Here is a 24,121-nt window from a genome sequence, read left to right as displayed (position 1 = left end):
ATTTAGCTCCCCATTGGTTTTCAAGTCAAAAGACCACACTGATTTTCAAATGTGGGTTTCAAATGAGGGATAATTCATGTATGTTTTGCTCTACTTAATTTTTCTTTATATAAAGAAACACAAGCACACACTATCTTACCATTGGACAAGATCTGCTTTGGGGAGGATGAAACATTCCCTCGATTACAACATCCGCCCTTTTTCGGCAATGCGTATACATTGACGTCTTTCCATGTCAAGGTCACAGGTTCCAATTCCTCGTCCAAACCGCTATTCTTTCGACTCCTCTTCGATCCTAGTTCTGGATCTAAATAAAATGCGATAACATCCCAGTATGGAATACATACATGTATATATTTATATTTATTAGAAAAGAAGGTGTGGCACGTCTCATGTTAATTTCCCTAAAGGTGTTGCGTGTGATATCGATAAGATAACTTTACTCAAACATATGATAAAACCAATTGGAACTTATGTCTTGATTCAAACATTTTTGAAAATAAGTTTAATAGACGTGTATTGAACAAGAATTAGCCAAAATAATTTGAGTTTAAATCAAGCAATAAGTGATTTATATGATTGTTAGCGTTAAAATGGAGGGGTATCCCCGAATTTCAGAAAAAAACTGCCTCCGTGAAACAAAATGAATTTAGCATGACCATGTTCTTCGAGTTTTCCTCTAAAGAACTGTCGCTTTGAAATTTTGTTTCACGGGGAGATTTTTTTTGGTAAATTTCAAAAAAATTTAAATTATTTCACTGATATCATTTTCAACTTCACATGTACGTTAATTTTCAATTGTTACATAAGTACTTCTGCTTGGTCCAGTGGATAAAGTCGTAGAGTTTGCAATGCATAGCAGTTATATTTTTTCACGACCGGGCTCGAATCCCTCACGGACGTAAGATTTTTTTCTTCTCAATATTACGTTTCCCATCTACATCTTTTTCTTAATTGAAACACACTTACAATATGCCGAGTTTGAAATAAAATTCCAGCCTAGACACTGTTTAGTTTGTGAATGGGAGTCGAACACAGCATGTGATACCTATGTTTTAAAAGTCAAGGCTGTCAACGAGAATTCCTCACATTCACGGATTGTTCTTACGGATCCTTACGTATTCCACAAATCCGTAAAGGTACACGGATTGTTACGATTTTGACACGGATACCGACGAGTAATTTACGAATGTTTGCGATTGACTACGAGTCGGAGATCCGTAAGGACTCGTAAGAAAAATCCGTGAGTGTGAAGGTGGTATTAAGCTTTGAAAGAAAAATGTCAAACAAGACAAATAACTTTTAAACAGTTTGAACGAATATGACAATATGTATTCCAGTAGAAAATTGCTATGGTAATCAATGTTTTCAGGTACATGTACTTGAAAGTTTGTTGAGCTTTATTAATGCGTATTAAACTTCTCGTATTTTGTTTTGTGGTCAGAGTCCTGTATAGTAACTAAAGATGGTTGTAGAAAATAATGCATACGAGTATAAGAGCTTTTAGACTGTAGTATTATAGAATATTAAAAATATTTGATACACTCGTAACCCTATAAATCGTGTCTAATACTCAGAAAAATTAAAACAATTTAGTTTTCACGATTTCAAAAAACATGTTTATAGACTATGTACGGGCACATAAAATATCTTAGGCTTGTCCTTAGTACTGGGGAATCCCACAGGTATGTAAATAGCAAATACGCAATAAGAGTTTAAATAGGAATGGAAGTAAGTTCTACGTCACTGGTGTTTAAATATCAGGCACAAAGCTCCGATTAGGGAATGTTACTGCTTCTGTGCAACACCCTCTTTCCAAAATTTAGAGAGAATTCCGTGGATTATTTATCCCTAAGTTTCTGTCTTCTTTTGTCATAAAATTTACAAGTAGATAAACTGCTATTTCTAAAAGTAAAAAAAAACCACGATATTTTTAAAAGAAAAATACAGGTACATATGTATATGTAAAATGTCTGATTGTAAGAATCATTTTAACGATTACAATACAGTCATGTATTAATTGTTAAACTTCAAAATTTATGTCTGCTATATCCTTGACAAGCAGTCGACAGCGAACGGAACACCCAGACATAGGGCTCACGGCGATTGTAACAGGTCGGTAGGGGATGTTTACTCCTCCAAGGCATCTAATCCCATCTCTGGTACATGTATGTCCAAGGGTTCGTGATTGCCCTATTCTTAACTTTGTATTCGTTATAGGTATTTAATATGAGATTATTTTGCTTTCATTATCTTCACCTTTTCATCGTATAAATAATTTGATATTCATTGGTGTTCATATTATTTTTATTCAACAGTCAATGATGTGTTTCTAAGACTCGCGCTAAAGCTTATCTAAACTGAAGTTGTATCGATTTTAGACGAATTTACAGCGATCGATACTACTTTGATAAATTAATTACTGCATGTGATAAGTCGATTTCGCCAATCTTACCTAGGGGTCTCCCAATTATCTTATATTATAGTCGAAATAGTATTGGGTTTTTTTTTTTTTTTTTAAAAAGATAAATTTCATTAAATTTCTGCATTATTTTCACTTTCGAATTTTATTTCAGAGGTGTGTGTGTTTTCTTTTTTATAATTTCAAGAAATTCATAATTCTTATTTTACAGTTTTCTAAGGTTTCCATCGGACCAATACTGTAAAAGGTGACAATTTTGTTTCAAATGAACGTTATTTTGGAAGAGGTTAGAACCTGTGATTTGTAATACCGTCATTTTCGATCATAGCCTTCTATGACATGTAAAAGCGATCTTCGTGACACTGGTATGAATACGTAACAGTATAACAGTTTGATATGGATACTCATAGTCTCGTTCAGTCGATCGATAGTTACTAATGCACTAGTGTACAGTAATTACCACTATTTGTTTAGATACATTCACTGCAGTATAACCGTGACGCTACCTGTATGCACACATCTTCGGAGTCCCGTAAAATATGTTTAATGATTTGTCAGTATTTCTCCACAAATATTATCGAACGTTGATAGCTTACTGAGGTCAAGTTTTAGGACATTAAAACAAATATCCTATTCATTTCTGATTTTAACCGTAAATGGGATTTGTTGGAACCGCCCAGTAACCCGTCAATGCGTTAGACTATATACCTTGTTGTTTGTCGTGCACGGGAATGTTAAAATCCATAATATTTTACGACTAATATCATGCACGGGTTTATGATCTATAATCTCCAGTTTTTATTTCCCCATTTTCCATATTCCATCTTAAAGTTTTAAACAAATTATTGCGATTTATGTGATATTTTGAAACCTGCTAATACTCCTAGACTGTTCTTTTAAACTCTAAAATTCCTATGATGAATGTTTGCGTATTTTAAGTATCAAACATCTTCATACTAATGCCTATATTGTTTGAATACATGAGTGTGCATTTATTTAATGTAGTTGTTGGTTGTGTTGTATTTATTGTGTTAACACCAACAGAGTTGTATGTACAAATATATCAAAAGTAGATTTTAAGGGCAAAAAGGTCAAGTTTAACAACTCAGTAGTATAAGCATTGTGACTGTATTTTTTGTGTCTGCCTTCAAGATTCCCCATAATTTAAGGTAGAATTTAAAAATACACTACCAAAAGAATTGACGGTATTAGAAATCTCAGGTTCTAACCTCTTCCAAAATTAAAATTGAATAAAAGTACAAAATTTAGATTATTTTTTATCAATAAGAACTGGCACAAAACGATTATCATAAATCAATAGGTAAAATTCAAAGCACGAGATGAAAGTAGTGCTAAATGATATCGCGGATGAATTGATAGTTAATAATATATTCATAATGTAATTTATTTATCGAAATTTAATAATTATACTAAGTAATTAATTTCAGATTTAAAATCAAGCAGTAAAACGTGTTAATTAGTGTCATATAATGTAATAAGCTTTAAGATGATCAAAATAACAGGTCAATACATAAACATTTGTAGCGTACATGTAATTTTAAATTTCGTTTACAACAATATAGTCATATAGGTACTACTTCATGACATTAGTTCAAATAAACCCGATACCTGCTTCTGGGTGAGAAAATAAAATATTGCGAATCCAATAAATAATGCAAATCAAGAATCTGAATAATAATACTCTGTTTCAATTGTATACATTATAATTTTTAAGGCGACTTCATAATCTTCTGCCAAAATGTCTATATCTGTATTCAGTTACTTTAACCTGTGCTGCAATTTTCGACCTCGAACTTCGTTTTCCCAATCTTACCCTCTATCAGGTGGTAACCACCCAGCGAGAGTAGAGGGTGGGGTATTTCATGGCTATTTTCTGCAGACAGCGGTTTCGATTATTGTATTGACTTTAATATATTATCACCTGCTGTTTACACGCACCGTAGATATGAGAACACAAGGTCATTTTCGGACTACCAAGTACATATACAAACTGATAAGGCGCAAGGCAACGTATGAATTTTGTAAAATAGCAACAATGATAGAATTCAAATCAGCAAGGTTTAACAAAGTAAATTATGTATGTTTTTCCTTAAAATCATTAAATGCATGATGAAAATAATAGATAATTATATGCACATGCAGCTTCCCATACCTTCTACTGAAAATCCCGGATTTGTGAATGTTCCATTCATGTTTATAGTTCACTTCAAATAGATGTGCTACTCGTTAATTCTTCCAACTTATCACAAGTCCTCCAAATTAAGAACAATCCATAGATACTTTTATATACCGTAGGGTGGACCGGTAAGTTTTACGGATTTTCAAGTGCTATAAATTTAAACGACAGCGCAATTAGCTCCAGAGATGTTTGCTGTGCTTTAAGGAGGAATATCGCACTGTCAAAATGGCTGACTTCCTTTCGAAACACAAATTGAAGACTAGCTAGATATCGTGGATACAATGATGTATTCGTTGTCTTTTTTAAAATTTATATTGCATAGCCGGTTCACTCCGGGTTAACGCATTCAGTTGTGGATATGTAGGTCATACTCTCGAATCTCGCATGTAATTTTTCGAAGCGACTATACAGTATTAAAACTGTACATTTTATACCATATAAAGTAAATTTTTGAAATTTTGATTTTCAAAATATGAATGTACATACTCTTTGCTTTGGGTGCATTACTAATTTCTCTGGCGTGTTATCCCTCCTTAAAAATTCCTGTCGAATCCAGGAATGCAACCTGGGTATGTTACACAAAATGAACTCGGTATCGATTTGCTTGCGTTCAATAAAACGCAGGGGGAAAGTTGTCGGATATTTTATCTAAACGATAAATTCAAATCTTTTTTTTTTTTTAAATTGTTGCCTTTCCTTTGTAATAGATGTAGTTTATACTATATGTTTACGAATATTTATAGAATGAACTATTCAAAAAAGAATGTTTGGCATTGTGATTTGAGTCAGGTCAGTGTGGCCTTGTATTGTTGGACATGCGCTTTAGAATCACTTGACCATTAAAGAGTACTGCTGCAATGGTATTACACGCCGGTATTACAGATTTCTTTTAAGAATTTTTTTTCATTCTCACGTACACATTTTTTTAATTTTATAATCTGATATATATCGTGAATACAGGCAAGTTTTGAAATATTGTAAATTCTGTATTTTGGTATCTTAGTATTTTACTTTGTTTATTTTATGAGTCATGAACCTACATTGTAGTATTTTGCAACATTGTCTAAATCGTATATTTATCAAAGGTTCGTGAATATGTTGAAATCCCTACATATGAATAGAGCAACACATACAATATTTGTTTAGTGCTGGTAAAGTAAATTGAATGCTCATGATATGTTGAATAGGTCATGTTGTGCATTGGGAAGTATAAAGCACAGAGTCAGGAAAATCCAAATATTTTTTTTCTATTAATTTATTCCTACAACATCTATAAATGTGTTTCGTAGATCCATCACCTTGACCTCATAATATATCATGATTTCATAATATGTAACTTCATCAATGAATGTGATGTATATGATTGAGACAAGTTCTTCCACCTATGACAAATGATTGATTGGTTGTATATTTGCACATCGAGTCTCTAGAACTCTCTGTCTTTTAAACTCAGACAATGTACTTCACTGTCTAGTTTTAAAGCGGACCTCCAAACGCATCTTTTTAGATTAGCTTTTAATTTGTCATTTTTTTTTTACATACTTAGTGCTCTTACATTACAGCTCTTAAAGCGCTGTTACATTAAAAAAAATTAAATTAAAAAAAAAAAACAACCCAAAAAACACCAAACAAACAAAAACTGTAGTTTGTTATTATACCTATGTCCTTTCTATGTATTTAATTATTCCTAAGGGTTGTTTTAAATTGTTTTATATGTTATTAGGGTAATTATGTCATTACATTAGGCGCTATATAATAATAATAATGCATTTTAATTCTGACGCTATGAATATATTATTCACATGTTTGTGCACATCGATTTTATATTATCTTTTCTCTCACATTTGTAAAGCGCTTTAGAGAATTAATGTTGATTGGGCGCTATATAAATCTTTTATTTACAATTACAATTGTTTAATGTTCCCGGACCCTCGAGAAATTTTCACTCATATAAAAATATATCTTGTTCAAACATAGAGGTACCCCTGACAATTACCTCTCCCGAATCTAATTTATCTCAAATCAAGAAAATATAGATAAACTACGCGAATTTCATATTTGTATTGATCTTTTTTTTATAAATAGAAAGAGGCCAGTAAACTTTAATGCGGATCACCTGAGTAACACACAATGGCAAAGTTGGATTAGAAAATCGTTTGTTTAAGAAAAAAATTTCATTTTTGAAAATACGCGAGGGGATTTACTGTGACACTTTACACCAACATCTTCATGAAAAGCATGCTGGCGTGAAGCGTTGCTGTTCATCCCCTCAACGTAATTCATTGTTTTATATTTACTTTTACTTTCGTTTCTGTTGGAATTCCCAGCCTTTGAAATAGTAATACTATATTTATGAAGATTTTTTTCGCATATTTTTCACATTTGTGAAGAAATGACTATCATTTCATTCGGTAAAAGTATCGAATATAAAAGCAGGGGAAACGTAAATATTGTAGAGCGTGAACTTTTTGTATTCAAACTCTGATCATGAAAGTGAATGCCATCAATCATTCACCATCTAAAGTAATTTCACCCTTTCTAGAGGTAACAACTACACAGTGCAGTGAAGCAGTTTTTCAGTGAGTTCTCTGCTTACCATGAACAATTGGTTTCAAGCACTACCTTTCTACTTATTGTGGGTAATTTCAACTTCCACATTGAGAATGCCAGTGATGCTGCATTTCTCTCTCTGGTGACATCCTTTGGCTTCCAGCAACATGTCACTCAGAGCACCCATCGCGGCGGCCACACACTGGACCTTGTTCTATCCAGGTCAGTGGACTCTCTTGTACTTGCCACCCTTGCTGAGGACCATGGCTTCCCGGATCATTTCCCTGTGTTTGTAAATCTCTCGATGTCAAAATCCCAGGTGCCTAAACAGTCAGTGACTTATCGCAAGGTCAAGGCCATTGACTCCAATGCTCTCAGTCAAGCTGTCACCAGCTCCACTCTGTGTACATCGACGGCAACCGAGATGGCACTCACTGACTTCACAGAATTCTACAGCAATGAACTCTTCCATTATGGACTCGCTCGCACCACTCATAACTCGCACGATCACCATCAGACCAGAATATGAGTGGTGCAACAGCTCTATCAGAGAGGCGAAGGAAAGATGCAGACAAGCTGAGAGACTGTGGCGCAAATCAGGACTCGTGGTACACATAGAGATTTACATTCAATACAGGGAAGAGGTGAACATACTCATTGATGCGGCTAAGCTCCAGCATTACAGGACTTTGGTGCTTGATAACAAAGGTGACAGCTCCACCACTCCATTGCCTGCCGACAAATTACCATCAGATCTGGCTGACATGTTCTGTGACTTTTTTGTGCAGAAAATTAATCGAATTCGTAGCTCCATTACATGTGACAATCACAATCTACTTGTTGACCCACCAGCACTCGGCGATGAAACTAAAATTAGCCATTTCCAACATGTTATTGTGGATGAGGTCACAAAGTTAGGTCATCTGTCAACAAGAGCTGTGAACTGGACCCTATGCCTACATCCCTTGTGAAGAAAGAAGTCACAGCTCTTGTTCCCGTCATCACTTCTATTATAAATAAGTCATTTGAGAGTGGTTTCTTCCCAATATCTTTCAAAGGAGCTATTGTGACACCACTTCTGAAAAAGGCTTCACTTGACCCTGACATACGGCCAGTGTCTAATCTTGCAAATCTATCGAAGTTGATTGAAGATGTTGTAGCAGCACAGATACAAACCTACCTCAGTGGAAACAATCTACTGGAACCATTCTAAAGTACTTACCGTCAGGGGCATAGTACTGAGACGGCACTTCTGCAAGTTCACAACGATGTGGTTTTAGCCATTGGAGAGCAGAAGACTGTCTTGCTAGTGCACTTGGACCTATCGGCTGCCTTTGACACTGTAGATTATTCACGCTTGCTGCAAATACTCAAGGACACTGTGTTCATGTGGTTCGCTTCCTATCTTACCAATCGGACCCAGATTGTCAAAGTGAAGGGAGCGAAGTCTGGTTCCACTGAGTTGGGCTGCGGTGTCCCCCCTGGATCGGTCCTCGGGCCCGTTCTGCTCAACATCTATACAGCATCCCGGGGGGGGGTGGGGCATCAGAAAGAACAATGTCTTCTACCACATGTATGCTGACGATAATGAACTGTATATCAGCTTTAAATTCCAACAGGCCGCTCTTGTAGTCAGTTAAATGGAGTCTTGCTTGAGGTCAGTTCAAACCTGCAAGTAGGAGACGACTCTATCACTCCTGCTATTAAGGTCAAGGGTGTTGGTGTAACCATTGACTGTCACATGACCATGGAGCCGCAAATATCATCAGTGTGCAGAGGTTCCTTCATCCACCTTAAGAACCTGAACCAGCTGAGGAGATATCTGGACAGGGAATCGCTGGAATGTGTTGTCCATGCCTTCATCACAACAAAGCTGGGCAACTGTAACTCTCTCTACTACGGCTTACCATCAAAGCAGATCCAGTGGCTCCAATCCATCAAAAACGCTGCAGCCAGAATCATCCCAGGTACCCGTAAATATGACGGCATTACACCAATACTACGCTCCCCCCATTAGTTGCCAGTTCAACAAAGAGTCTTCTTCAAGACATTGGTGTTAGTGTACAAAACAGTCAACATCATGGCTCCATCCTATCTACAGGAACTTATAACACCCTATGCTCCCTCCAGAACTCTACGGTCGAGTGATTAGAGCCTACTACAAGTGCCATTTACCACCTTATCTGTGATTCAAACTCGAGCTTTTAGTGCGGCTGGCCCTAAACTGTGGAATGCTCTGCCATATGATATTAGAACTGCTGCAAGTCTCTGTATCTTTAAATCTGAACTAAAGACTCATCTGTTTACAATTCATTACAACTAGTCTGTGCAGATGATTTATTGATTGAATATTGTTTAACGTCCCGCTCGAGAATATTTCACTCATGGAGACGTCACCACTGCCGGTGAAGGGCTGCAAAATTTAGGCCTATGCTCGGCGCTTATGGCCATTGAGCAGGGAGAGATCTTTATCGTGCCACACCTACTGTGACACGGGACTTCGGTTTTTGCGGTCTCATCCGATTACTATGTTGTGCAATCATAACGGACTCCTTATCTTCACCTATTAGTCGTTTGTTCTTATACAACTTATTTTATTAGCCGAGTTGCAACGAAGTTGAACTCGGCTATTGGTTTGGTGATGCGGGCGGGCGGGTAGTTGGTTTCCGGATGATAACTCGAAAAGTTTACAAACTAATCAAATGAAACTTTGATATATTGCTGGGTACCAAGTAAGGAAGACCCCTATCGATTTTGGAGGAAAATGGTCAAAGGTCAAGGTCACTGACCAAAAATAGAATGAAAATTTCAGAAAAATTTGGTTTCCGGATGATAACTCAGAAAGTTTACATCTGAATCAAATGATACTTAAAGATATTGTTATGTACCAGGTAAGAAAGACCCCTATTGATTTTGGAGAAAATAGGTCAAAGGTCAACGTCACAGTGACCGAAAATAGAATGAAAATTTCAGAAATATTTGGTTTCCGGATGATAACTCAGAAAGTTTAAATCCGAATCAACTGATACTTAAAGGTTATGTACCAGGTAAGAAAGACCCCTATTGATTTTGGAGAAATAGGTCAAATGTCAAGGTCACAGTGGCCAAAAATAGATTTAAAATTCCAAAAAATGTTGGTTTCCGGAGGATAATTCAATTTTTTTTTTAACTTGAATCAAATGAAACTTGGATATATTGTTGGATACCAGCAAAGCAAGACCCCTATTGATTTTGGAGAAAAAAGGTCAAAGGTCAAGGTCACAGTGACCGAAAATAGATTGAAAACATCAGACAAATATGGTTTCTGGACAGTAACTCGAAAAGTTTAAACTGAAATTAGTTCTTCACAATTATAAATATGCCATATCATTCCTGACTTTACAATGTATCCCATGCAACTCGGCTCATGCACCCCTGGGTGCATATATTGATTTTTGTTATTTAAATAGTGTTTAGAGCAATATGGATTTTACGCTTTACAAAATAAATGTATTATTATTATTTATTATTATTATTATTTCAGTACCAAATAATGAAAGAAAGCAATGCATGTGCATACACGCGCACGTGAGTATGACTGCACATTTGTTGATGTCATTCTACAGGCATTAGTATCATATACCTACAGTGTGAATTTCATAATGTTTGCATCATCTATAAGTAAGTTATGTCGATTTTAAAATTGTTCAATCAAAATTCAGCACACGTGCACGCACGTGCTGGCCAGTAATTCGAACCATAGCAATTTCTAAGGAGCAGCAAGACATACCTAAAACCTCAACTTCAGAAGAATCTGAAGAAAAACAAAGACGTCACATGGTCCTTCATATATATTGAACCTTCAAAGACACATCCGCACATGCGCGTACGCGTAGGCATTTTTCATTAAACCTCCTCGTGTGCAATAACTCAAACATATTTTGTATACATCATCTCGTGTCATCATGTAACTATTATTTGTCAATGTTTTGTATCCAGGAGAGAAATAAAATGATTTCTAATGAGGAAGGAATATACATGCATGATGTACATAGGTAGGCGAAAGAGATGTACATATTGTAATTTATTTATCTTCCATTTGTCCATCGAACATTCATTATCTGACATTTACCAAGATTTCTGATTGGTTAAGAATACATGTACACATCTTACGCGAATGTAGGTGAAGATAAATACTTACCTTCCATCTGTCCATCAAAAGATACATTGTCTTGCTTGTACAAAGACTTGGTTTTACCGATTCCCCCAAGAAGCGGCGTCTTCTCCACATTAGACATTCCTGTTGAGGCTGCAGATAAACAATGTGAACATCACAATTAAATGTTATCTATCAGTGTTATACCTGTGCGATTTGACACATATCTTTACCTGTATCTAATATTGATTGTAAGACACACCTACAGCTACATCTTACATTATTATATGTAGTTTTAAGGATGTTGTGTACAACTTGAATTGATGTACATCCTCAAAAGTTTGGATTATAGTTTAAGAAACTTAAAGACCAGATCCAGAGACCATAAACGATCAACAAGCTTAAAATTCAGAAATTCTATTCCGTAAGTTTTTGATATGTAGAGATCAGCGCTTTATTGTCCTTGAGTTATACAATTCACCAGCGCGCTTTATTGTCCTTGGGTTATACAATTCATCAGCGCGTTTTATTGTCCTTGAATTATTCAATTCACCAGCGCGCTTTATTGTCCTTGCGTTATACAATTCATCAGCGCGCTTTATTGTCCTTGCGTTATACAATTCACCAGCGCGCTTTATTGTCCTTGGGTTATACAATTCATCAGCGCGTTTTATTGTCCTTGGGTTATACAATTCATTGGAGTACATAGAACATGTATATTCACTGTATGTCTAATTTTACAAAGTTATAACGGGTGAGTGGACAGGAAAAGAGAAGAGAAAAAAATCACACTTATATTATAATCATCATTAATTTTATTGATATTATAATCACCATTAATTTTTATTGAAATATTGAATCAAAGCAATTGCAATGCACCGTGAATTCACATCTCTGGAAAACATTTGACAATTTCGATCAAGTAACCTCCATTGGTTGTTATCAAGCAATGAGAAGTCTTAACAACCTTTTTTCTGGCCATAATGAATTACATGGTCTAATGATTTAATTTACCATACCTCAGACTGTTTTGCAATATAAATGTTAGGTGAACAAATTTGCTATTTCCTCTGGATAACGCTAGCGGTGAAATAGTTTCTGAACTATCTGCCCTAGGGTTCTTTCATAAAAGTGAAACTGAGATCAAAAGTGAGCTCTTCGAAAATTTATGACCCGGGAGCCAGCATCGTCGCGAACTGAACAAGAGATGTTTGTAAAACACATCCCCCCGGTGCAAAATTGAATAGAGTTATACACACACATCATTTAATTGATAGTAGTATCATCAATTCAAAATATTGAGCAGACAATATCTTCCTATGCCAACAGTGAATTGACCATGTGACCTAAAAATCAATAGGAGTTATCTACTCCTCATGCTGTACCAGTGTACCAAGTTTGGTGACAATCAAGCAAATAATTCTTAAAATATAGGAGACAATATATTACTATGTCCAGTTCAACTATTGACTTTTGACCTCAAAATCAATATGGGTCATCTTTTCCTGAAGATGTACCAGTGTACTACATGTAAGTTTGATGTCTGTCAAGCAAAAGGATTATCAAGATATTGAGTGGACAGTATATTACTATGTCCAGTTTGACACTTGACCTTTGACCATGTGACCTCAAAATCAATAGGAGTCATCTTCTCCTGAATATACACCACTGCACTAAGTTTGATGTCTGTCAAGCAAAGGATTTTCAAAATATTGAGCGGACAGTATATCCCAATGTTCAGGTTGACCCTTGACCTTTAAACATGTGACCTGAAAATCAATAGGGATCATCTTCTCCTTAAGATGTACCAGTGTACCAAGTTTGATGTCTGTCAAGCAAAGGGTTCTCAAGATATTGAACGGACAGTATATTCCTATGTTCAGTTTGACCTGGACCTTTGACCATGTGACCTCAAAATCAATAGGGGTCATCTTCTCTTAGAGACGTACTGGTGTACCAAGTTTGATGTCTGTCAAGCAAAGGGTTCTCTAGACATTGAATGGTCAGTATATTCCTATGCCCAGTTTGACCCTTGACCTTTAACCATATGACTTCAAAATCATTAGAGGTCATCTATTCCTTAGGATGTACCAGTGTGCCAAGATTGATGTCTTTCAAGCAAAGGATTCTCAAGATATTGAGCGGACATACTATTCCTATGTCCAGAGTAGATTGACCCTTGACCTTTGACCTTTTGACCTGAAAAACAATAGAGGTACTTTTCTACTCATAACCAACCTACATATGAAATATCATTATCATCAAGTGTATGGTTCTCAAGATATTGAGCGGATAACATATGGTCTACCGACTGACCGACAGGTGCAAACCAATATGCCCCTCTTCTTTGAAGAGGGGGAGGGGGGGCATAAATATATACCCATTGTTCAAACACCAGCCACCAAATGGGGAAAATCCAAAAAGAAGAGAGCACTTGCTGAGTATCAACGCAGAAGCATCATTCTGGATTTCCTGTACGCCACTGTGGTCTCGGTGTTAATCTTGCCTGGATGTTGTGACTGAATGTCCATACTGTGGAAAAGGACATCATCAACACCCATCCATGTGAAGTAACAAAGCAAGAATTTCATTTGAAATATCAAGCGGAATTCTTTCCATGGGTAAACCTGTCTATGCAAGATGAAGATGACGAACAGTGATCAATCTCATAACTCCTACAAGCAATACAAAATAGATAGTTGGGCAAACACGGACCCCTGGACACACCAGAGGTGGGATCAGGTGCCTAGGAGGAGTAAGCATCCCCTGTTGACCGGTCACACCCGCCGTGAGTCCTATATCCTGATCAGGTAAACGGAGTTATCCGCAGTCAAAATCAGTGTGCCAAGAGATATACCACAATGTCCCATTCCTCCTCTAGTCATTTCTGGTTGCGTGACCATAAGAATGATGGACAATCATCATTCGGAACTGTTCAGTGTCATTCTTGGAAGTTGCCTCTTGCCTTTTGTGTAAGTATACACCATCAGTTTATCACCTTTGATTGCAAAGTCCTGAAACATGCTAAAGCCTCAGTCTGCTAATACAAGATCTTTGGGTAACAACTTAACCAGAAATTCAGTCATATGTGATTTGTTCGTCGCTAACTCATGGTGAAAGAAACGTCACACATCCAGATGGACTAATTTCTACTTAACTCCTGATTGTGATGTGTTTTTGTAGTTGGTAAAGGTCTGTGCTCTTGCTGTGAGGTTGGTCAGGCGATCGATGCTGTCAAATATACAGTTCATGTTTCGGAACACTCTAGTTTGGAAAGCTACTGTTTCTTGACAAACCTCCGTTTCTGACCACGTCACAAGTATTTCACAGTGCATCCAATCAAGCATGTAAGATGTTGGTAACTCAAGACTGGCTGATATTGAATCTGTAAGCCAAACCTGTCATAGTCAGACTTCGCCTTGCCATCAAAAGAGTCAACAAGAGTTTGTCTTCTTTATGGCAACTTAGTTTTCTTCGGCTTTACTATCGTCACCTTTTTCAAAGTTTTCACAAAGTTTTAAAGTTTAAAATTCCAGTTTAGAATTTCATTCTACGGTCATCTTCTTTGCGGTTTTGGTAATTGATGGTCCTTTGTCTATATTCTCTGTCAGAAGTGTGTTTCATTCTCAATGTACTGATTTGTCACAACCAAACTTCTCATGATGGGTAGAGAAATGTCAGTCTCGAGTGCTGAATTACACACTGGGTGATTGCAGTTTAAGATTTTTAAGATTTTTGTAAAATGGCACATATGCTCAAATAAAGTATGGTTTTGACTTCAGTTACAAAAATATACGTAAATAAATAAATATTGAGCAGATGTCAAGTCTTTTTGTGACACAAGAAACATTGATTTGGGTTGAAACGTAGATATTGGGTAGTTCTATTGCACCAGGCTTATACATAGGTACATGAAGAATTTATAGTAATGGAAAAAAATCTACAAATAGTTGCTTGTCCTATATTTTCCCGATATTTTATAAAATAGTTCTTAGTTTTATTAGCCATAAAAAAGTGGATTTACATGTGGAATAACATTGCTTATTTTGAGACGTTAACAGAGGTGTAAGTGAGAGCAAGGAACGACAACTCTGGGTAGATATTGCACGCAGTCATCTCTCGTAATCACAGATACCCATTTCGTGAGGGTACTGAGGTATTCGAAAAAAAACTTCAATTCCACAGCTGGTATTATATCTGTTTACATCCATAGGCACATCAATGAGCAGCCACAGAGCATTTTTCTCACCACGGAACCCAGTAAAATGGTAAAATGGCGTATGTACACGTGGTATCGTATACATAGACGCAATGCATTATGGGACCGATTTCAGAAGAAAAAAAATGAGAGCACGTAATACGATATATTGACTAAACCTTTCTGCTACCTAACAGCATCCACTCGGGTTACGTCACTACAACATTATTCGTCCGTCTACGATCGTACACTATATAGGCGTTGTATACCTGTTTACCTGATCAAGATATAGGACTGACGGTGGGAGTGGTCGGTCGATAGGGGATACTTGCTCCTCCTAGGCACCTGATCCCACCTCTGGTATGCCATGGGGTCCATATTTGCTCAACTCTTTATTTTGTGTTCATTACAGGAGTGAGATTGATCACTGCTCGTTCTCTTCACCTTTTCATGCTACATGCATTATGGAATCCATACACTTCAAACTGATGCACAGCAACAGGTGCTATTCGTAAGGACTGGGTGAAATAAAATCTTCCATTTCCAGATAAATGTACCTTGCTTGGTGACCTAACATTATCCTATAACAGCATTGGCTCTCTCAGTAGACGACGAGAAACCAAAACAAATATTTTAAAAATCCAAAATAATATTAGAAGATAGATGATAGGATTGTGGTAGCAAAATCTATTGGTAAACTGAAAAAAAAATACAGAATATTGAAATACGAATGGAGACGTCCGAGGTGTAACCTGTTTAGTGGACAAGATTTAAGGTACATTCCTTTTCAATGCTACTAATATGTGACCTTGCACAAAGATACGTCCCTGTTGGTAAGGTCAACAGTCGAGGACACTTGGATAGTACTTTGTAAACAAATCAGTATTTTCATGTACAAGTTGTAAGGTATACTTTCCATTCATATAATCTCCAGTTACAGGTCAAATGCCCTCAATTGTTATTGCCTGTTTTGAAAAGTAACGGGAGAAATGTCCCTGCATGGTACATTCCGAAAATTATCGCTAATTTATCAGAAAGATTAGCTATGATGAAAGTGAATGTTGATATCTTAAACTTTATTTTGTGTACAATACAGTAACTCAGTCCTTAATAACATCCAGTCCAATTTGTACTATGAATGACTGAAGTAAAGAGATAATATATTCATCCTTTTATAAAACAAAATGCAAATGAGATCAAGCTAGCTGTATGCCTGTGGGTCATGCCACTACACATAACATGATATATACTTGTATTTTGATTAGCAGTATTTTTCCATATGATGACGGAACCCATACATCAGCATTTAATTCATCAAATAATATTACACCTTTGTACATATAAAACAAGCATCTAAACTACTTAATCAAACTTCCAAATCGCAATAATAACAATTAATTACCTCTGAATTCTGAATCACAAGACACGCCTGACTTCCCATGCAATCGCTTTACAAATTTTTATCATCGTGCACGTAGCGAGATAGTCCGATAAACCAAAGTCCTTAAACTAGAGTGATGCATGAATGAGATACTTATTGTTTCAAAACAAATATAAGTGATCATTTATGCAAATAAAGTAAATATAAAAGTGTGACAGCGTTCATAGTGTATAGGCCTTGTCACGGGGAGGTATAGTGTTCTGATAGTATAATGTCCTGATTGACCCGATTACATACATGTATATATTTTTTTCGAAAGTATGAAAATATAAAGGGCTTGCAACATACTTTCGTGACAATTTGTCATACGAATTATGGAAAAATATGTAAATGCATCATAAATATTTTCTTATTTGACAGACAAAATGATAGGGTACATTGACATGATAACCTGATTTCAGAAGAAGCGAGAGGTGGTTAAGCAGAGAGGACTATTTTAGTGGTTCTGTGAAAAGCGAAAAGAAATATTTCACTCATGGAGACGTCACCATTACAGGTGAAGGGCTGCACAATATAGGACTATGACGCGGTGACCGAGAGGTGAGAGCGTTCGCCCCTCATGCGGAAGGCCCGGGGTTCGAATCCAGGCCGCGACAGACCTAAGTCGTTAAAACTTGTAATGACAGTTCCATCGCCAAACGCTTCGGCATCCGTTGTGAATATCACGGGTCCTCAGAAATGACCTTAAAAGCGGATGTCCCGTGTCACAGTAGGTGTTGTACGCTAAAGAGGGTGTTGCTAAAACGCGGAACGGAAAACGGAACATAATTTAAAAATTAGAATAATTAAAGTAGCTAAGATAACACCAAAAATCGGAAGAAAATACCTTATTATGATTAGAATCTAAATTGTGGGAATCTGTTTACAAGCGCTAAAATAATTTTATCTTAAAATTCTGCATCATAAATTGATTTTTTTAAAGCGAAGTTATACGTCTGTATAAAAATTCACAAAGCGTTTTACAAGAATTTTGAAATACTGGCATTGACAGATGTGTTAGCGAGCAGCGACACCAATGGGTAGAGAATGGGGAAAAACACGTACTTTATATGCCCCTCCGGTGGCAAAACGTCATTAACGCACATGTAAATTTACACATAATGCAGTGTATGTGTGTATCTATAATAATAATAATAATAAATTCTTTATTTACACAGGATAGCACAATTAGTACAAATGACTAGTTTACATTGTGGTCCTGTATAAAAATATTCACAGACAAATACATGAGAGAATAGAAAAATAGATAACATAATATAAACTAGTTCTAATTGTAACGGGGACCGTTACAGATGTTCCCCAAACCTCCCCCAATTAAAAAGTGATGTCCTTGTGAATCTACAGGAAAAAATCATTTTATTTTAGCCTTTAATTACATGTAGTACGTTCAATATGGTCATTTCAGTACCAAGAAATGAAAGAAAGCGTTGCACGTGCATACACGCGCACGCGTGTATGATTCCGAATTTTTGTTGATGTCGTTCAACAGGCATTTGTATCATATACCCACAGTATGAATTTCATAACGTTTCCACCAAATATAAGGAAGTTATAGCGATTTTAAAATCGTCCAATCAGAAATCAGCACACGTGCATCCACGTGCTGAGCAGTAATTCTAACCACAGCAATTTGTAAGGAGTACCAAGATACATCTAAACCCCTAATATGAATAGAATTTGATGAAAAACAAAAACGTTATCGTCCTTTAAAAATTGAACATTTAAAAAACGTTGCACGCGCATGCGCGTGTGCGTTGGCATTTTTTGTTACACCAACATATAGATACACATATTGTCTACATATGCTGTGAATATCATCTCATTCGCTTCATAAATAAGATAGTTACAAACGTTTTAGCATTATCCAATCAAAATGAAGTAATTTTGACCATGTAAATCAGTTAAGGGTCTCAATATCTACCTATGATATGAATTTCAAGCCATTTCAATGAACAACAAAAAAGTTAGACTGATTCCAAAGTTAGCGTACAAATTTTGTAATGCACGTGCACGCGCATGCGTGCGCGTGCTGGCAAAATAACTATTATTTTTCATATGTACAAATGATATACTATCATCCTATTTAGGTTTTATATCGCTTCCTTCAATATTCTGATTTTCCATTTTTTGTACCAAAATTGCAATGCACGTGCGCGCGCGTGCATGCACGTGCAAACAAAATGACTATCACTATGCACATCTACAAACGCTATACTATCATCCTGGAAAGTTTCATATTGATCCCTTTTGTAGTTTCTGAGAACACTACCGGACAAAAAAGTACCGGAGAAAAAGAATAATAACTAGACACGATCTCGTTGCGAGCAACGAGTAGGTCTTCCGTCCGATTTGTTGATGCACTCGGAGTTAAAAAAAAAAAAAAGACAAATGAGTCCCAATTTAGTTTCCGACTTTAAGACACTTTAGATATAATCAATTTTTCATATCATAAGCTTCTGAAGCAAAGTTGCGGTGAAATTCGACTCTCCAGGCGAGCCATAAGGCCCGCGGGCCTATTTCTTGATGTCATTTGTTAGCCCTCTATAGACTCAACAACTTTAGTTCTATATGTCTTTACAAAATATTTACCTGTAAAAAGTTATTGAGATCGACCGATATCGACAAAAAATTGACTCTACAGGCGAGCCATTAGGACCATAGGCCTATTTCTTGATATCAATCGATAGATCTCGATAAACTGAACAACTTTTGTTCAATATGTCCTTACAAAATATTTACCAGTTACAAGTTTTTGAAATCGACTGATATCGACAAAAATCGACTCTACAGGCGAGCCATGAGGCCCACAGACCCATTTTTTGATATTGATCGATAGGTTATGACACATTGAACAACTTTTGTTCAATAATGCTTTTCAAAAAATATGTCGTTCTCAAGATATGAGGCGTCAAATATTGACGATTTTGGCCCTTAAAATCTCTAATTACGTAACATATGACCTACTTTTTGATTTGATAAGATCAAGCTCGTTGAGATGAACATTTCCGCTTCTACAACTTATTATAAAATATTAATAGTTTCTGAGATATTCTCAAAAACATTTGGACCCTTCTGAACCCCTAATTTAAAGGGCCAGCCCGTTTTGCTTGATATCGTAAGAAAGGCCTTGTCATTTTAAACATTTTTTGCTCAACAAGTATTTAGAAATTCTTTGCCGTTCTCGAGTTATCTCTACAAGAAATATTTAGGGGCCAAACTGTAGTTCCCTAACGGGGCCACATAGGGAAAAAACGAAATGTACATATTGTTTAGATTATCATTCTGAACAACTTTTGTTCAATAATGCTTTTCAAAATATTTGTCGTTTTCAAGATATGAGGCGTCAATTATTTATGATTTTGGCCCTTAAAATCCCTTATTACGTAACATATGACCTACTTTTTGATTTGATAAGAACAAGCTCGTTTAGATGAACATTTCCGCTTCAATAACTTATTACAAAATATTAATAGTTTCTGAGATATTCTCATAAACCTTTGGACCCTTCTGGGCCCCTAATTTAAAGGGTCAGCCCCTTTTGTTTGATATCGTAAGAAAGGTCATGACATTTCAAACATTTTTTGTTCAACAAGTATTTAGAAATTCTTTACCGTTCTCGAGTTATTTCTAGAAGTAATTTTTAGGGGCCAAACTGTAGCTCCCTAACGGGGCCACATAGGGTAAAAACGAAATATGCATATTGTTCAGATCATCATTCTGAACAACTTTTGTTCTTTATTGCTTTTCAAAATATTTGTCGTTTTCGAGATACAAGGGGTAAAACATTTATGGTTTTGGCCCTTAAAATCCCTTATTACGTAACATATGACCTAAATTTTTATATGAATAGATTTGGATTGTTGAGATGAACATTTTTTGTTCTTTGACTTATACCAAAATATTAACGATTTTTGAGATATTTGATCTAGACTTTGAGCCCTTCTAGATCCCTAATTTAAGGGGCTAGCCCCTAAATCTTGATATTTTCGAAAAGATCTCGTAAATGTGCACAACTTTTGTTCTACATGTCTTAACAAAATATTTGCAAGAAAAAAGATATTGGAGATCAAAGGTCAACAATCGCCGAAATCGGCGAAAAATTTTGGCATCCATTTTTTCAGGTCTAGGCGAGCGTTTAGGCAAATCGCCTCCGGTAAAATCGAATCCCCCACAAATCTTCTAAAATGTTTACTCTATCTTGCGTAGAAATTTCAAGACTCTAGCTTCAAAACTAACGGAGGAGATGTGTGGACAACAAGGCCCTTCAAAAAGTAACTAAAAGAGAGATAACTCCTGACCGGAAGTGACGTCAAGCACGAAATTTTGCAAGCAAAGTCTCGTCACCAAAAGACATCTTTCCTGAAAATTTCGTGAAAATCGATCGAGAAATGGCTGAGAAAAACGCGTGTACTACCAAGGAAAATAATAATAATAATAATGAAGAAGAAGAACGCGAACAATAATAGTAAGGTCTTCCGCAGGAGACGGAAGACCTTAACTAGATTCGATCTCGTTGCGAGCAACGAGTGGGTCTTCCGTCCAAATTTAGATGTGATTAGATAAGAATTTGACTGACATTTTCGTTCATAAATAATGATACAAATATATTGTCTAGACGTACAATTTAGCTTTGGTAATGTTTTACAAATATTGATCATTTAAATGTTATAAATTAAAGACTCTCTCTACCTCTCGGCAACTAATTAAAGGGGTCAGCTTTTTTTCGAGAAAAAAGTTAATAATCTTATTTACTGCGATACAGATTCGACTGATCAGGCGAGTCATGCCGCCCGGAGGCCTATTTTTTTTTTTATATATCATTCTAGATATATCTCGCAAAACTGAACAAATTTTTTTCTACATGTCCTATGGAAATTTTCTTAAGAAAAAAGTTATTGATTGCGACATTTATCAGACTGTTAAGGCGAGTCATAAGGCCCGTGGGCCTTTTTCTTGATATCGTTTGAAAGATCTTGCAAACCTGAACAACTTTTGGTCTACATGTTTTATCAAAAGTTTCTCCAGAAAAAAGCTATTGATTGTGACACTAATCAAACTGTTCAGGCGAGCCATGAGGCCTGTTCGCCTTTTTCATGATGTTGTTTGAAACATCTTGCAAAACTGAACAACTTTTGCTCTAGATGTCTCATTAAAAGTTTCTTGACTAAAATGTTATAGATTACAACAATAACCCAACTGTTCAGGTGAGCCATGAGACCCGCAGGCCTTATTCTTAACATCGTTAGTAACGCTTGCGAATCTGAACAACTTTTGTTCTACATGTCTTATCAAAAGTTTCTCGAGAAAAAAGTTATTAATGTTATTAATTGTGATACAAATTCGACTGTTCAGGCGAGCCATGACGCCCGCAGGCCTATTTTTTGATATCATTAGATAGATCTTGCAAACCTGAACAACTTTTATTCTACATGTCTTATCAAAAGTTTCGTGAGAAAAAAGTTAATCATTGTAACAGAAACTCAATGGTTCAGGCGATCCATGAGGCCCATGGGCCCATTTCTTGATACGGCACGAAAGATCTCAATAAACTGTACAACTTTTGTTATATCTGTCTAAACAAAATATTTACGAGTATAACGTTATGCGACATTTATCACTGTTAAGGCGAGTCATATGGCCCGTGGGCCTTTTTCTTGATATCGTTTGAAAGATCTTGCAAAACTGAACAACTTTTGTTCTACATGTCTTATCAAAAGATTCTCGAGAAAAAAGTTAGTAATTGTGACACTGATGAAACTGTTCAGGCGAGCCATGAGGCCCGTTGGCCTTTTTCATGATGTTGTTCGAAAGATCTTGCAAAACTGAACAACTTTTGTTCAAGATGTCTTATTAAAAATTTCTTGACAAAAATGTTATAGATTGCAACAATAACCCAACTGTTCAGGTGAGCCATGAGACCCGCAGGCCTATTTATTAACATTGTTAGTTAACCCTTGCGAAACTGAACAACTTTTGTTCAACATGTCTTGTCAAAAGTTTCTCGAGAAAAAAGTTATTAATGTTATTAATTGTGATACAAATTCGACTGTTCAGGCGAGCCATGACGCCCTGAGGCCTATTTTTTGATATTATTAGATAGATCTTGCAAACCTGAACAACTTTTATTCTACATGTCTTATCAAAAGTTTCGTGAGAAAAAAGTTAATCATTGTAACAGAAACTCAATGGTTCAGGCGAGCCATGAGGCCTATGGGCCCATTTCTTGATATGACACGAAAGATCTCAATAAACTGTACAACTTTTGTTATATATGTCTAAGCAAAATATTTACGAGTAAAAAGTTATGATTTAAAACGTGGAGAAAAATGGGACACTTTTTAAAACTCCATTTTCGACCCCTACCGAGCTTCCATACTAGGCACTTCCGGAAATTTTTAAAACCCAGGTGCACAACTACAACATGTCGTCTAACATCACTGAAAATTTCAGCACTCTAGCTTTTATCGTTTTTGAGTTTTTGTCTGGACAAAATGGTCATCTGAAAATCGATAAAAGGGGGATAACTTCCAACCGGAAGTGATTTTTCAAAAATTGAAACGGCGGTACAAACTTCAAATGGCAACGCATCAATCCTGAAAATTTGAAGCAAATTGATCCATCCATCTCCGAGAAATCTTCTGCACAAAAATCGGTAAGGAGAAAAAAAAAGAATAATAATAATAATAAGAAGAAGAAAAGTGAAAAATCAACAATAGAATAATAGAAGGGTCTCCCGCTGAAGACGGAAGACCCTAATAATAACTAGTACTTATTGTAACGGGGACCGTTACAGATGTTCCCCAAACATTCCCCCATTTAGTAAGTGGTGACATTTATTTCAGTACAAGTTGTTTTGACCATTGCAAACTGTTCAGCATGTGAATATATAACTATATTATAACGTTCAGTCCATTTCATACTACATGTAGTTCAAATCAGTTAGAAAGATCTGAGAGTTTAGTGCACGTGCACGTACGTGCATACACGTGCATATAAATAATTCGACCATCTCGATACATTAGAAATCTTACTATATGAGTACAAGAGAAGTTTCACAACTGTTCAATGAAAAACGAGAAATTAACGGCAACTCAAAACTACAAAGACCGAAATCAATGCACGTGCATACACGTGCGCGTGAGTACCACACAGCAATTTTGTTGATGCTATTCAAT

At 36.1% G+C, this 24,121-nt stretch overlaps 2 protein-coding genes across 4 annotated transcripts in view; one reads left to right on the top strand and one right to left on the bottom strand.

Moving 5' to 3' along the window:
• Positions 1-24,121, bottom strand: part of LOC125665174 (protein white-like) — a 52,931-nt gene that overhangs the window by 19,009 nt on the left and 9,801 nt on the right. The window contains exons 1-3 of one of the 3 annotated variants that reach the window (XM_048897788.2): positions 16,908-17,060; positions 11,353-11,460; positions 140-307 (exon numbers count right to left, since the gene is read on the bottom strand). In XM_048897788.2, the coding sequence (XP_048753745.2) occupies positions 140-307; positions 11,353-11,449 (265 nt within the window). In that variant the 5' untranslated portion in view covers positions 11,450-11,460; positions 16,908-17,060. Of the gene's footprint in view, positions 1-139; positions 308-4,595; positions 6,256-11,352; positions 11,461-16,907; positions 17,061-24,121 lie in introns of those variants that run through there. The other 2 variants (XM_048897789.2, XM_048897790.2) reach the window with 2 other exon arrangements.
• Positions 17,227-24,121, top strand: part of LOC125665173 (mucin-2-like) — a 61,547-nt gene continuing 54,652 nt past the window's right edge. Inside the window, exon 1 of the mRNA XM_056152111.1 lies at positions 17,227-17,442. The gene's annotated coding sequence lies outside the window, so the exon portion shown is untranslated. The remainder of the gene's footprint in view (positions 17,443-24,121) is intronic.

The sequence above is a fragment of the Ostrea edulis genome, chromosome 10, assembly GCF_947568905.1.
Source record: "Ostrea edulis chromosome 10, xbOstEdul1.1, whole genome shotgun sequence".
NCBI lineage: Eukaryota > Metazoa > Mollusca > Bivalvia > Ostreida > Ostreidae > Ostrea > Ostrea edulis.
This window is presented reverse-complemented; position numbering and strand designations above follow the sequence as displayed.